The 14,030-nt window shown below is 43.3% G+C and overlaps 1 protein-coding gene across 1 annotated transcript in view; it reads left to right on the forward strand.

The window, feature by feature from the left end:
* LOC127636985 (mitogen-activated protein kinase kinase kinase 1-like) overlaps positions 1–14,030 on the forward strand; it is a 110,718-nt gene that overhangs the window by 62,859 nt on the left and 33,829 nt on the right. Inside the window, exons 5-9 of the mRNA XM_052117804.1 lie at positions 1,474–1,590; positions 1,677–1,825; positions 2,896–3,017; positions 4,586–4,667; positions 7,042–7,228. Of these exons, the coding sequence (XP_051973764.1) occupies positions 1,474–1,590; positions 1,677–1,825; positions 2,896–3,017; positions 4,586–4,667; positions 7,042–7,228 (657 nt within the window). The remainder of the gene's footprint in view (positions 1–1,473; positions 1,591–1,676; positions 1,826–2,895; positions 3,018–4,585; positions 4,668–7,041; positions 7,229–14,030) is intronic.

The raw sequence follows: 14,030 nt of genomic DNA on the forward strand, positions 1-14,030 counted from the left end.
TATATTGTTTAAATCAGGGGTGCCCACACTTTTTTGTGTGATGATCTACTTTTAAATGACCAACTCAATAAGATCTACCAACTAAAAAAACACAGTTTCGTTTAAAATAAGAAAATGCTTGTTGGGACTAGTGCATGTATCTCTACAGGGAATTAATGTTCTTATTAATAAAAAAATATATAATAATGTTCAATGTTGATATCATTCAGTTTTAAAACTATACCCAAAACACCTACAGCACAATAGATTACAATAGCCAGGGCATTTAACTTATTCTGATGACTTGCACTGAATGGAATCACACAGTTTTGCGTAATCCGGGCAGTAGCATCGAAATTTCGCGCTCTGTTCTCAGAAGTCCTTGGAAGGCGCGTATGCGCAAACCTAGTTGTCATGGCAACTGAATAAACAAAACCTCGCCTGGTCAATATTTACTCAAGTACAAGTCAGACAGAAACTAAAAGAAGGAAAGACATTATATTTATTTTTATAAAAATTTTACGAAAGTACATTTAAATTTTGTGCGATCTACCAGCATTGCCTTTGCGATCGACTGGTAGATCGCGATCAACGTATTGGGCACCCCTGGTTTAAATCCTTTACAATAAAGATCTGTAAAGTTATTTGGATTTATATCAAATTCAGTGTCCTGAAAAAGGGACATTTCCTTTTTTGCTGAGATTATATCTGAAACCCTTCATCAGGTGAATGTGTAGGTTATAAATACAATAACTTGCATTGTGCATTAAAAATGGAGCTGTGTCTCCTTTGCCGTTTATAGACTAATGCATGATTATTACTACAACGTGATGTTATAGAAAAGACTCATATGAAGCATAGACATTATTGAACGTTTATTTATGTAACCATTATTGATTGTTGGGTGAATGTTGTGTAGTTTGATAGGCGGTGTCCCTAGAGAAAAGGGTCAGCTTCTATAATACTGGATTACCTAAATACTGGACATTTATGATGAGCAATGTTTACTTTATAGTGTTCATATTGTAATATGTTGTAGATGATTATAAGAGTGCATATTTCTTCTGGTTGCGTGTGCAATCTGGAGCACAGACATTTAAAAAAAAGTTACCTGCTGTATTTTGGGATTGTTATATTCAAAAGTCCCACGTTATGCATCAAATCTTTATTTATTTAATCTGGTTAATCTTGGGATTTTGGGTGCACTGAGGTTTTATTCACTTTGGACACTTGTAGCCTCTGTCTGTGCTCATTACAGTAAGGAAAGACTAAGAAAATTTTCATATAAAGAAAACTCATTCAATGATTTAAACTATTGGCCAATTAATCAGTTATTGGTTTTATCCACCACCTTAGTTATCGGTGTCAGCTTTTGGTCAGTGTCCCGTCCATGTATGTATTTTTTGCGCCTCTGCTGGTACTGTATTTCAACTTAATTTGGTTAATTTCAGATGACAGTTTCCTAATTCTTCATGACAATTTTTTCTTAATTAGACTTGTAGCTGTGGCCGCGGGACTTTCTGCATCCACGTACTGTTCGTCATGCTCAGAGTTTTCCAGCTTGAGCCATCAGATGCATTGCTGTGGAGGAAGACCCTCAAGAACTTTGAGGTGAGGAGACTCTAATCCAACTGACGCACCATCATCAGCACTACAGCAGTGTGTTCATCGCGTATTGATATTGTGCTCTCGTTCAGGTGGAGAGCTTATTTCAGAAGTATCACAACCGTCGCAGCTCACGCATCAAAGCTCCCTCTCGCAGCACCATCCAGAAGTTTGTGTCTCGCATGTCCAGCTCTCACACTTCATGCGCCTCCAGCACCTCCCCATCTAGCAATGAAAGCAGGTCTGTAATGACTGTCATAATATTAAGGGTCACTTTTTATGGTGATCAATCTGATGTCTGGACTGTGGTAGCATTCTATTAAACACAATACAGAATTTGTGTGACACTGTGGAGGGGGGTTTCATGACTTCCAGAAAAAAAATGACAAATCTCCTGTGATGCATGTTGGACATTGTTTGTTGGACAAGTTTTTTTGTGAAAAATGTTTTAACAAGACTTCATTTATAATTACTTTATAATTTTATTGTTGTCTTATTATATACCTTACTAAAAGCAGTGACAAAAAAAATAAAATGACGTTTCCGCTGCCTCATTTTCAAATAGTAACCGGTTAGAATTAAATGATTTTTTATTTTTTTTTTAAATGACAGTACACCGTGCTAAGGGTGGATGATATACCAGTTGCATTGTTACCAGATCTTTCAAGAATGAAAGGGTCCTTGTCTCAAATTAAAGAACTTGCCGCAACCAAAATAAGTGATATCAAGCAATTAAATTTTTACAACCAAACTAAGGTTGCTGCTGGAAGAGGTGTTACGGGAGGCCACTAGGGGTGCTCACCCTGCAGTCTGTGTGGGGCCTAATGCCCCAGAATATTGACGGTGACACTATACTGTATCCATAAATTGGCTCTTTAATTCTACAAAATGTTTACCCTCAGCGTTTATAAGCAAAAACTGAACTAAATGGAATATTTCAATATTTTCTACGTTGGAAAGGAAAAAAAAATTTTTTTGAGAATGACCCATTTTCAATTTGGAAATATGCAATTTGTTTTAATGACATCTCGAGCATAGTCCTTGAAAATAAATACAAATGTGCTTGAAAGTCCTTGAATTTAACATTGAAGCATCTGTACCAACACTGCATTATGTTTGATCACCATTGATCTTCATTTTCATGATCAATCATTGCTGCCACATCCAGGTACCTGAGTACTCGTGCCCATCCCTAGAAGAAACACCCATATATTTATACTGTTTAAGTTTAAGTTTAGTTTAGGTGGTCTTTTTTTCCCTTGTAGGGAAATTTTGAGTCTTGGTATATTTTGTAACGGTACATGTGTGCAGTATGAAGGACGAGGAGGAGCAGATGTGTCCTATCTGTCTGCTGGACATGCTGGATGAGGAAAGTCTGACGGTGTGTGAAGAAGGCTGCAGAAACAAACTGCACCATCACTGCATGTCTATATGTAAGTGCCATCAGCACATCACAGATTTTCCCACATCACTGTATGTCTTTAATGGCTTCATCATATCATAGGTAATACTGTGCACTTTGCATGACATTAACGACGCATTGTTACACCAAATGTTAAAGGTAACCATTTAAAATCCAATGCATTGGTTTGAGAAGCAATTTAAAAAATCTTATATTAATCACATTTCAAACCACTACTAGGGATTAGTGCTTGGCAAAAAAAAAATTGAATTTTCAATTCATTGTTTATAATTTGGTTGATTCGATATTGATTCTCAAAAGCCATGGATCGATCTTTTAATCTATAAGCAACTGTGCACTGCAATGAGAGGATATCACTTACATATGCAACCAAATTTCACTCAAATGTGCCGGCTGGTAAATGTTTATATTTCACTCACCATTAATTGTGTAGTATAGTGGTGGAGTAAAAGTTTTTCCTTTTTTTAATGTGTGTGTGTATGTCCAAAGATGAAATCCACTCAATTAATTTATCAGTGAATAATGTCTTATTTTATACCCTTTCTGTTCTTTACCGTCAGTTGTTGATAAAAACAACAAAAATAAACATTTAATTGTAATCAGACAGCACAGATGAGATAATGCCATTCAAGACTCATTTAAAAACACTCTACAGAAATGCTGCATTCTCTTAAAGGGACAGGACCGGTTTTGGCAGGTGTTCAACAAAACTACAAATAATGCAATTAAACTAACAAAATATAATATGTTCAATATAATATTTATTGATTAAATGCATTGATTTGTTCAGTTTTAAAAAGCTAAATTGTGATTTTAAAATGATGATAAACTAAGAAAATATAATTAGTAAAATATTTGTTTCATAGTGTATCTAGTTGTATGGTCCCCTGTATAATCCACAGAATTAGCTGGAAGAGAATTTATTTCATATGTAAGTAAAAGGGACATTATAACCAAAATATGCCCAGATAGAATCGGAATTGAATCGGGAAATCTGTATAGATGCCCAGCCCTACTAGTGATGTCCCAATACCATTTTCTGGAGTACAATTATTATTTAAATTTTTTTTTGGTAATGTTGCAGTTTTCAAATACAATACAGTTAGACTGTTGATTAGAATGTTTTCTGAATTCCATATTTGACAGTTTAATTCAATTTCATCATCAAAAGGGTATATAAAAGGAAAAGCATCATAAATAAAAGGGTTTTTCAATTCATTAACTTTAATCAAATGAAAGTAGAATAATTAATTAACAACATAACATTACATTGTTTATTATATGAAGTACTTTTGTACAGAAACTATTATAGAGTTATTTTTGTAAAAAATGTTCACACTACAAAAAACTACTTAGTTTTTTGTCTGATATGGCTGTTAGAGGTCCTTATGATTGAAAAAACGAGTCAAATCAAGTTGTATTGTACTTTTTGCTAAATGTACTGTTTCGCTTTATAGAAAATTGTGTCTTTCTCCCAGTCAGCAAACCAAAGACTCTTAGAGCCCATCTCTCCACTGACAGCTCTTCATGGAACGATGAGGAATTAAGAATGTCTCCTTTGTACTGTTTGTTTTTCAGGGGCAGAGGAGTGCCGGAGAAATCACGATACATTAATCTGCCCTCTGTGTCGAGCCAAGTGGAAGTCTCATGATTTTTACAGGTACAGTTTGTGGAAATTAGCTGTTCAAGAGATTGAAGTGTTCTCCAGTTCATGTTTCAAGCCCAGTGAGCTTTCATCAAAATGATTCTTCTGGTCATAATTTTTGAAATCTTGAAGTTTCTATAGAATTGGGTTGGGCTGATCATCTGCTCTCAGCTCAAACTGTCCATTTCAGTGAATTGTTTGCATCATCACTCTTGAATGCGTGGCATTTTTCATCAAATAAATAAAATTTATTAAATGCCATGCTTTGCATTTTTGTAGTGAAAACATGCCATGGTTATTTTAACTGGATTTTTACCAATTCATTTTTTGTATTAAATACTTTGAATCTAAATGGCTGCAATGGTTGTTCAGCTAAAATGATCTCTCTAAGATTTTAAGCCTTTTCAGAGGATATGCATAAATATCTAGATAAATATCCAAATTTGTCAACTGATTGAAATATATCGAGATTAGTTTGCCATCCAAAAGGTCCTGCTCATTATTGTCCAAAGCTACTTAAAATATTTATACACTATTTATTTTGTCATCAACAATTTGTTTTCCCCCTTTTTTAAAGCGCAGTACGCACCTGCATGTACCAGAGTCATTCTGCGCTGCAAATCTCACAGATTGGAGGATTTGATGAGTTTCATGGAACTCATCCTCATGGAGGAGTGTCTGTTTATGGAGGTGTGGCATTTGTGAGCAAAGCCCACGCAAGACAGTCCTACAGAAAAACAAATGGGCAGGATGCTCGCAGAGTGTGTCCCAGTCATATCAATTTTTAAAAGCGCTAACAAGCCCAAACACAGAGTTAAAGAATGCTGTTGTCAACAAACCCAGATTAGATTTCAAACCTGTCAAAGCCACCGACTGCGCTCATTAATAAAGCTGGCAAGCACACAGTTCAAACCCACAGCTCTGATCATTTAGATTTGAAAGAACAGTGGTTTGCCTGAGATGGAATCATTTGTCTTCATTTAGGGCATGCAGTTTTGATGGTGATTTTTCCTGTTTGTGTTTAAGAACTGAGACTTAGATGAGGTCAAACTGAGGTTGTATGATGCTCGATATTGGTTAGGTGAGTGAGAGAGCTCAGCACCATTTGTGTTTGTGTGTCTCCTCGGGACTGAAATGCTAGCGGTTAGTCATTTTTTTTTATTTCCAGCCCTCCCACAAAGCAGCTACGGATTTGCCCCACGTACAATGAAAGCCAAACCCTTCCGTTTCTTCTTCTGGAAACTGCCATTATTTTAATTATATAGAATAAATCCTCTCAATTTGTCTTTGCTAAATATAAGTGGACTGACTTTTGAGTGGTTTGCACATTTAGACCTGCCAACTCAGGGTAAGAAAACACAAACCAACGGTGGTTTGTCTTTTTTGTACGGTTTTGTGCTTTTAAAGTCTCATTTATTGTCATGACTCTATGCAATTATATCATTAGACTTAATGGCATAGTGACTACAGTTTCACTTTCATTCTTTTTCACACAATATACAATTATTCAGTGTTTATACAAGTGTTGCGTGGTATGCCAGTGCCATGGTAGTGGCTATAAAATACTGCCAGTGTCATAATATAGAATATTAGTTCAGTATGTACAGTAATTAACTTTTGCTCTACCAGAACTTTAATTTTAATCAATGCCACGTCTCCATAAACAACATAATAAACAATTCCATATAACAACTGTATCTTTTAAATGCATTTCCAGTTATTTGAACAAACATGTAGTTTGAAACAACAATTCAAGCAAATGATAGTTAATAAGCAACCATGCCAGTCCTAGCCTTTTGTGGTCCCTAAGTAAAAATGGGTGTGGGGGCCCCTGTCAGTATGTTCGTAACGGTACTTATAATCTTCAGGGGCCCTGAGCAACTTGCTTAGTTTGCTTATAGGGAGGACCGGCAATAAGAAACTACATCTAAACATGAGTGGTATCATGATACTTTAGCTGGTATCATAAGTAGCTAAAGTGGTATCAACCACACAAAGTGGTATTGTGTGCGTGCGCGCGTGTACAGCCTGTTGTATATCAAATTTCAGCAGGGACGTAATGAATCTCGGTCTGTCATTTGTTGAATAAGTGAGAAATAAAGCATCAAAATATAACAATGTTTTATACTCCATTTTTCTGTAATTGTCTTTAAAAATGCTTTTGAAATTTGTACATTTTCTGGGGATTTTCTAGATCCATTTTTGATAAATATGCTCGATCACTAAAGACTCGAGGTATGTAATTCTGATTGGTGTAAGGCTTATTGTGTGATTTATAGTGGTATTAGTCTGTTGTTTGGTGTGTGTTAGACGATGATCCGTGTGTGTGTGTGTGTGTGTGTGTGTGTGTGTGTGTGTGTGTGTGTGTGTGTGTGTGTGTGTGTTATAGTTATGATCAGTCATCTACAGTGGAAAGCACAACAAGCCGCTCTCAGAGTCAAACAGCTTCTTCCTCCTCTTCATCTCTACATGCTGAGAGCTCTAGATGGGGGCAGGACAGCGACTTCTCTCTTCCACATTATGGAGTTCAGCACATCCCTCAAACATACTCTGAGCTTGCCGAACCCTGGATCAAGGTGCGCTCCACCTGCAAAATATAAACACATAAAGATATACTGGAGGCTCAAAGTTTGGAATAATGAACAGATTTTGCTCTTATAGAAATAAATTGGTACTTTTATTGGTACGCTTCCTGTAGCACTTGTCATAGATGTGGCTGTCATGTTGGGCACTTCTCACGCACCTTACAGTCTAGCTGATCCCACAAAAGCTCAATGGGGTTAAGATCCATAACACATTTTTCCAATTATCTGTTGTCCAATGTCTGTTTCTTTGCCCACTTCAAACTTTTCTTTTTGTTTTTCTGTTTCAAAAGTGGCTGCATCCACAGCATTATGTGTCACTGTGGGTCCAAGATGACACCAAAGTTACTTAGTGAACCTTTAATAATATTATTATTTTTCTTTACCTATTTGACATTAGATTCTGACATTTTATTCAGCTCTGTGTGAGTTCTAAACACAGGTTGGAAATGGGCGGAACCTTTGAGAATTATTTCACTGACGTGCACTCCAGAAACAAGCTCTCAGCGATTCTGTATCAGTGAGAAAAAACAAAACAGATAGAACTTGTGACCAAAGTCAAATACTTTGCAGCTTCCATGGGTGGAATTTAATTACCATAGAAGCACACCAAGTTTTTGGATGAAGTATCATTATGTGGGCAGTGTCAGCTCTAAAAGCAGAACAAGACATCTGCATACGATAGTTTTGATGCCCCGGCGCGAATTATGAATGCGATGAATCACGATTGCTATAGCAAAGCGTATAGCCACCACAATAGCCAACAATATTAATTGTTGATTAATATTGTGTAGGAGGAGAGTTTTAAGAGAATTAATGCCTATTTGTATGAATACTAAACCTAAGACTAGTTTTTTTTAATTATTGGTAGTTTGCCACTTTGACTTAGGGAAACGTTTAATGTTACTTGAATTGGTGATATTTTAGTGCATTTCTATCTTAATACTATAGAAGGCTTTATTTTTAAAATATTAATTTGACAATGTTATAATATCATTGTTCCATATTGTTTTGTCTTCTTTCCTAAGAAGGAAATAAATGCAGTTTGAATGGAATAGAAGTATACGTTGAAATGTAAGCATTTTCAAAATCAATAGGTTACTATCGTAACCCCGGTTCTCTGAAACATCGAGTGGAGAGATCCACCTATGGGAAGGGCATCCGCACCTGACCTCTGCAGAAGCATCCAGTTGCACCAAGTCTGGCCTGACAGACAGAAGCGCGTGTCCAATGCTTGGTAAGGGACCCGCCCCTTACCAAGTGCATAAAACACTAGTACGCGCTATCTTACCTCAGTGAGCATATTCGCTTCTCGTGCAGCAAGCGGGGCAAGCTTGGTGGATCTTTCCACTCGATGTTTCAGAGAACCGGGGTTACGATAGTAACCTATTGTTCTTTCATCATCTCGTGTTCGAGATCCACCTATGGGAGATATGGACAGCTCCCCGATTGCCCAATACACTACAATGAGGCCCTGAAAGCCAGAGGACGGTCACCTCGAAAGGCGGTGCATGACACGTCACACAGAAACCACCCCACAAAGTGAGGAAGCCACTTTAGCAACAAAGAATAGCATATGGTAACATGCATTCGTGAATAAACCTGAACTAAACTATCATGGTGAATATATGGTGCCAGGTGCAGAGTAGAAACATGCTTAGTGACTTTAAAGTGCTGGACTAAGCAGCCCAGACTTAAAGAGGGGTGGAGGGCCTAAGAGCACAAAGCTACAAAGAGCCGACACCCAGGACAGAATGAGCTACCGGGGTTCTGGTAACATCTAGCCGGTAGTATCTGGCAAACGTATGGGGAGAGGCCCAGCTTGCAGCGGCACATATGTCCTGCAAAGAGACTCCCTTAAATAGAGCCCAAGAGGCAGCCATACCTCTAGTGAAGTGAGCTCTGATGCCCTCTGGGGGCTGCACTCCCTTTGATTCATATGCCAAAGATATAGCTTCCACAAGCCAATGAGAAAGGCGTTGCTTGGAAATGGGGTTCCCTGAGTGCGGGGGGCCCCAAGAGATGAAAAGCTGGTCGCCTTTTCTAAACGAGCTGGTCCTGTCTAAGTACGCCCACAGGGCAAATACAGGACACAAAGCGTTCAACCTCTGATCCTCTGTGGAGGAGAAAGGAGCTGGGTGGAACGCGGAAAGCTCAATCACCTCACACGTGAATGCCGGGAAGCATTTTGGCATAAAGGCCGGGTTGGGCCTGAGAAAAACCTTATCTCCACTGAGAGAGAATTTAGTGCACGAGGGATGAACAGAGAGTGCATGCATATCACTGACCCGCTTGGCAGATGCCAAGGCCAAGAGCAAAGGTGTCTTGAAAGACAAATTCTTAAGGGAAATACTCCCCAGGGGCTCAAACGGCTGTTGAGACATTAGCGTCCAGCACCATGGAGAGGTCCCATTCAGGAACGACTCTCCTGGGGACTGGAAGAGAGCGGCGTCGCCCTTCATAAACCTACTGAATAAGGGGTGTTGCCCCACCGTAGCGCTGTCGAACCCCACATGACATGCAGCGATAGCCGCTAAATAGACCTTAATAGTGGAAAAGGATCTTCCCTTGTCCATAAGGTCCTGCAAAAAGCATAAGATGTCGGTGATTGAGCACTGATATGACGCTACCCGTCGCCCTTCACACCACTCTTCGAACACCCGCCACTTACAGTCGTAAAGAGACCGTGTTGAAGAGGCTCTGGCACACTGAATGGTGGCCACAACACGTGGGGAGCCCCAATGTGTTTAAGTTGGCCCTCTCACGGGCCAGGCCCGGAGGGCCACCCTGTCCGGTGCGGGTGATAAATTTCCCGTTCAGCTTGAGACAAAAGGTCTGTGCAGTGGGAGGGGCCATGGCTGGGCATACAGCAGAGGGATAATCTCTGAGAGCCACGGCGCCTTGGGCCACCTGGGAGCTATCAAAATCATGGTCAAGCTCTGTTCCCTCACCCTGGCCAGAGACGGCGCTATGAGGCAAAGGGGAGGAAATGCATAGAGCAGCACGTTGGGCCACGGGTGGGCCAGTGCGCCCACGCCGAGGGGGCGTCCTCGTCCCGTAGCGAGAAGAACATAGGACAATGGGCGTTCTGGTGAGGCTGAAGAGATCTACGGTTGGCTGGCCGAACCTCCTCCACAGTAGACACACTATCTGAGGATGGAGGCGCCAGTCTCTGTAGAGCGGGTTTCCCCATGACAAGAGGTCTGCGCCCCTGTTCAGTATGCCCGGGACATGGGTCGCCCGTAACGACAGGAAATGCCGCCTGCTCCATACTAACAGCCTGTGAGCGAGAGCATGCAGCTTGGAGGAGCGCATCCCCCTGGCGGTTGATATATGCTACAGCTGTCGTGTTGTCGCAGCGCACCAGCACATGATGCCCCTGCAAGCGGGGCAGAAAGTGATTCAGAGCCTTCCACACAGTGAGGAGCTCTAAATAATTTATATGGGCTGAGTGAAGTGTGCTTGGCCACACACCATTCACTGTTCTGCCCTCTTGCGTGGCTCCCCATCCTGTTAAGGACGCCGTCTGTCGTCACTACTTTCCGCAGCATAATCGCCCGAGAGGGGTCCCATGCGCGTAGAACTCTGCGTTCCTCCAGTGGCGCAGCGCTGCTGTGCACGCAGCGTCACTGTGACAGAGCAGCGGAGATCGCTTAAAGGGCTGAGATGAAGAGTTAAAACCCACTTCATGAACGCCCTCATTCTCAGAAGGCCCAAAGGCAGGACATGTATAGCCGCAGCCATAAGACCCTGTAGCCTGAGACATGCGCGAAAATGTATTCTCGCCCTTCTTTGAATTGTGAGAGGCAATTCATTAAGGAGAGAACAGCTCTTGTGAGAGATCGCGCAGCATTGTAACCGAATTCAGCTCCAAACCCAGAAAAGTAACTCTCTGCGCGGGAGTGAAATTGCTCTTGCTCACGTTCACTCTGAAGCCGAGCGCTGTGATGTGAGCGAGCACACGGGCAGTGTTTTGCATGACAATCTCTCTCGAATCGGCTATAAACAGCCAATCGTCTATGTAAGTCAGGATTTTGAGCCCCGCTATTCTCAGCGGGGCTAACCCTGCTTCCGCACACGTACAAAACACTCTTGGACTGAATGCTAGGCTAAATGGAAGTACTGTGAATTCGTAACATATATGCCTTGGAAGGCGAAACGAAGAAACTTCCTGTGTGGCGGGTAAACGTTGATGTGAAAACGCATCTTTCAGATCGATCGACGTGAACCAATCGCTCTGTTTTATTGCACGAGAGAGAACGTTGTGGGTTAACATTCTGAAATTGTGTTTCCTTAAATGTTTGTTCAACACTCTGAGATCCAGAATAGGACGAAGTGAACCGTCCTTTTTTGGAATCAGGAAATAACGGGAGTAAAAACCCTGTTGACATTGATGCGGAGGTACCACTCGCACCGCCCCCTTCTCGAGAAGAGAAGAGATCTCGTCTTTCAGAATGTGCACGGAGCTCTCTTCTGTGTGAGAAAAGATAACTCCACTGAAACGTGGCGGTTTTCTGGCAAACTGAAGTCTGTAGCCCTTCGTAATGGTGCGAATCACCCATTCTGGGGCAGACACAGACTGCCAGGCTGTCACGTGTGACGTGAGAGAGCCCACACTCACCGGCGAGTTGCCTAGGGCAGGCAATACAACCGGATCGTTCATTTGTGATACAATGGCGCCATCTAGTGGACAACTTAGGGGCGACATGTAGAATTTCAGGGGAACAACAGCACTTGGCAGAGCTTTCGCTCTGTGTTTGATATTTTTGTTGTTCTTGTTTTTTTGTTGTTTTTATTTTTGAAACACACACAGGGAATTGAACCTTTATTGAATGTGTGTGAAGTGGTTTGTGCAAACTGTGAAGAGACTGTGGTTGAGCACTTTTCAACAGTGGAGGGGCACACCTGGACAGTGAATTTCCCCCCAGTTCTGGAACTGGAAGCTGGGAGGGGAATTTTTTTATGGACCACACCTGAACTTGTGACATGTCCATATTGAACTGGGGTTGGGCACCCGAACGAGGGAAAAGGGGCCCTCGAGCTGAGAACTTCCTCCTTTTGGGTAAAGGGGGGAAAAAACTCAAGCTTGTGTCCACTGGGCTGGTCGCCTGAAAACCTGGACCGAGAAGCCCCTGGAGCTGAGCATCAGGTAGGCCTCTTCCTCTTCCCGTCCGACAGGGTAGAGTGGGTGGGCTTTTTCACTGCAACCGCCACGAAGGATGTCTTACCCCAGGGCTTAGGAGGATGGTTGGGCTGCTGGCTAGGCTGCTGGCTGGGTGGCCTGCTGCGAGCCTTAGGCCTGGCTGTAGCTACTGCACGGCCGTCCTGTGGCTGGGGCCTGAGGGGGCCGTGCGGGGGGCTGGTGTGGAGTGGCCTTTCTAGGCAGGCACAGTTTAAACGCCTCATCCTCCTTCTTATCATCGCACCGCTGTTGCATAAGTGCAACAGCAGGGCCAAAAAGAGCCTGGCCTGGTTCCACTGGGGCTCCTGCTATGCGTCTTTTCTCGCTGTCGGGCAGACCAGAGAGATTGAGCCAGAGGGCCCGTTCCCCCACAACACATAGGGCCATGGAGCGTCCGCCGGCTTGGATGGCCTGGCGGGCATTACGAAGGACCAGGTCGTTCACTGTAACGATCTCCTTCCACAGCGTCGGCGATGGCACACCTTTCTCCAAATGAGTGCTCATGTCCTCCAACAGCTCGGCCTGGTAGGCCGAGAGGAGGGAGGAAACATTTAGAGCCCGTACCGCGAGAGCCGAGGCCTTGTACGAGGCCTGGAAGACAGATGCTGAGAAGCGGTCCATCTTATTAGGGAGAACTGGCTTAGGAGGGGCCAGTAACCCTCCCTGCGAGGGGTTAAGGTGTCTGGCGATCGAGGGCTCGATGGTGGGAGGGTCGCCCATGCCACACGCTGCCATATCCTGAACCTCCAGACCCGCTAAGCCGTGCTTAAGATCTAGCGGGTCCTTCCAATAGAGTCGCATGTGCTTAGCGCACGCAGGGAGTACAGGCATGAGCTGCTTCCTAGGACCGGAAGGGGGACCTAGGAGTTTTCCATCATACACATCCCTCTCTTGGTCGGCGGCGTTCTGGAGGGCCGGCCATTCCATGCCGAGACGAGCGGCCGCTCGCTCACACCTCGAGAAGGACTGCGTGCGGCAGTGTAGTCGAGCCGCTAACCGGGGGAGCTTGGGCGGAAGGGGTGGTTAACTCGTCGTCCGAGCCCTCAAGTATAGCGGGATCCTCGTCCTCACCTGAGCCAGGCGGCTCGTCGTCGAATGAGGAAATACCGGGAAGGATTTCCTCGAGTAGGCCCTCGTTAGACTGGTCAGCCCAACTGAGAGCAGGCATGCTCTGGGAAGTCCCCGGAGCTGTAACGCTTTCACCTACTCCAGCGTCCGAATCGTAATGATCGTCCGTGCCTTGAGAGGATGCAACCTTGAGTCTTCGTCGAAGAAGCTTCCTAGGCAGGGCGAGGCAATGGGTGCAGTTCTCAGGAAGTGAAAGCGCTTCCTGCGCGTGTCTTAGTCCCATGCACACCACGCAGAAGGGATGGGCATCCCTCGCGGCAATGAGTGAACCGCAGGCAGCAGGGCATGCACGCGACTGCACGTCTGGTGGGTTACCGGAGAGCTTGTGATCCATTGGAGAGGTGAAAGTTGATAAACAGGCGGGCAGCCTGAGCAAATCCAGGTAGCGAGCGTGGGTGGCTTGCAACCCGAAATAATCGCAACTAAACGCAACCGTCTGACAATCACGCCTGGCGGAGGCTGATCAAATGGATATTTCCTCCTGTT

This window comes from Xyrauchen texanus, chromosome 44 (assembly GCF_025860055.1).
Source record: "Xyrauchen texanus isolate HMW12.3.18 chromosome 44, RBS_HiC_50CHRs, whole genome shotgun sequence".
NCBI lineage: Eukaryota > Metazoa > Chordata > Actinopteri > Cypriniformes > Catostomidae > Xyrauchen > Xyrauchen texanus.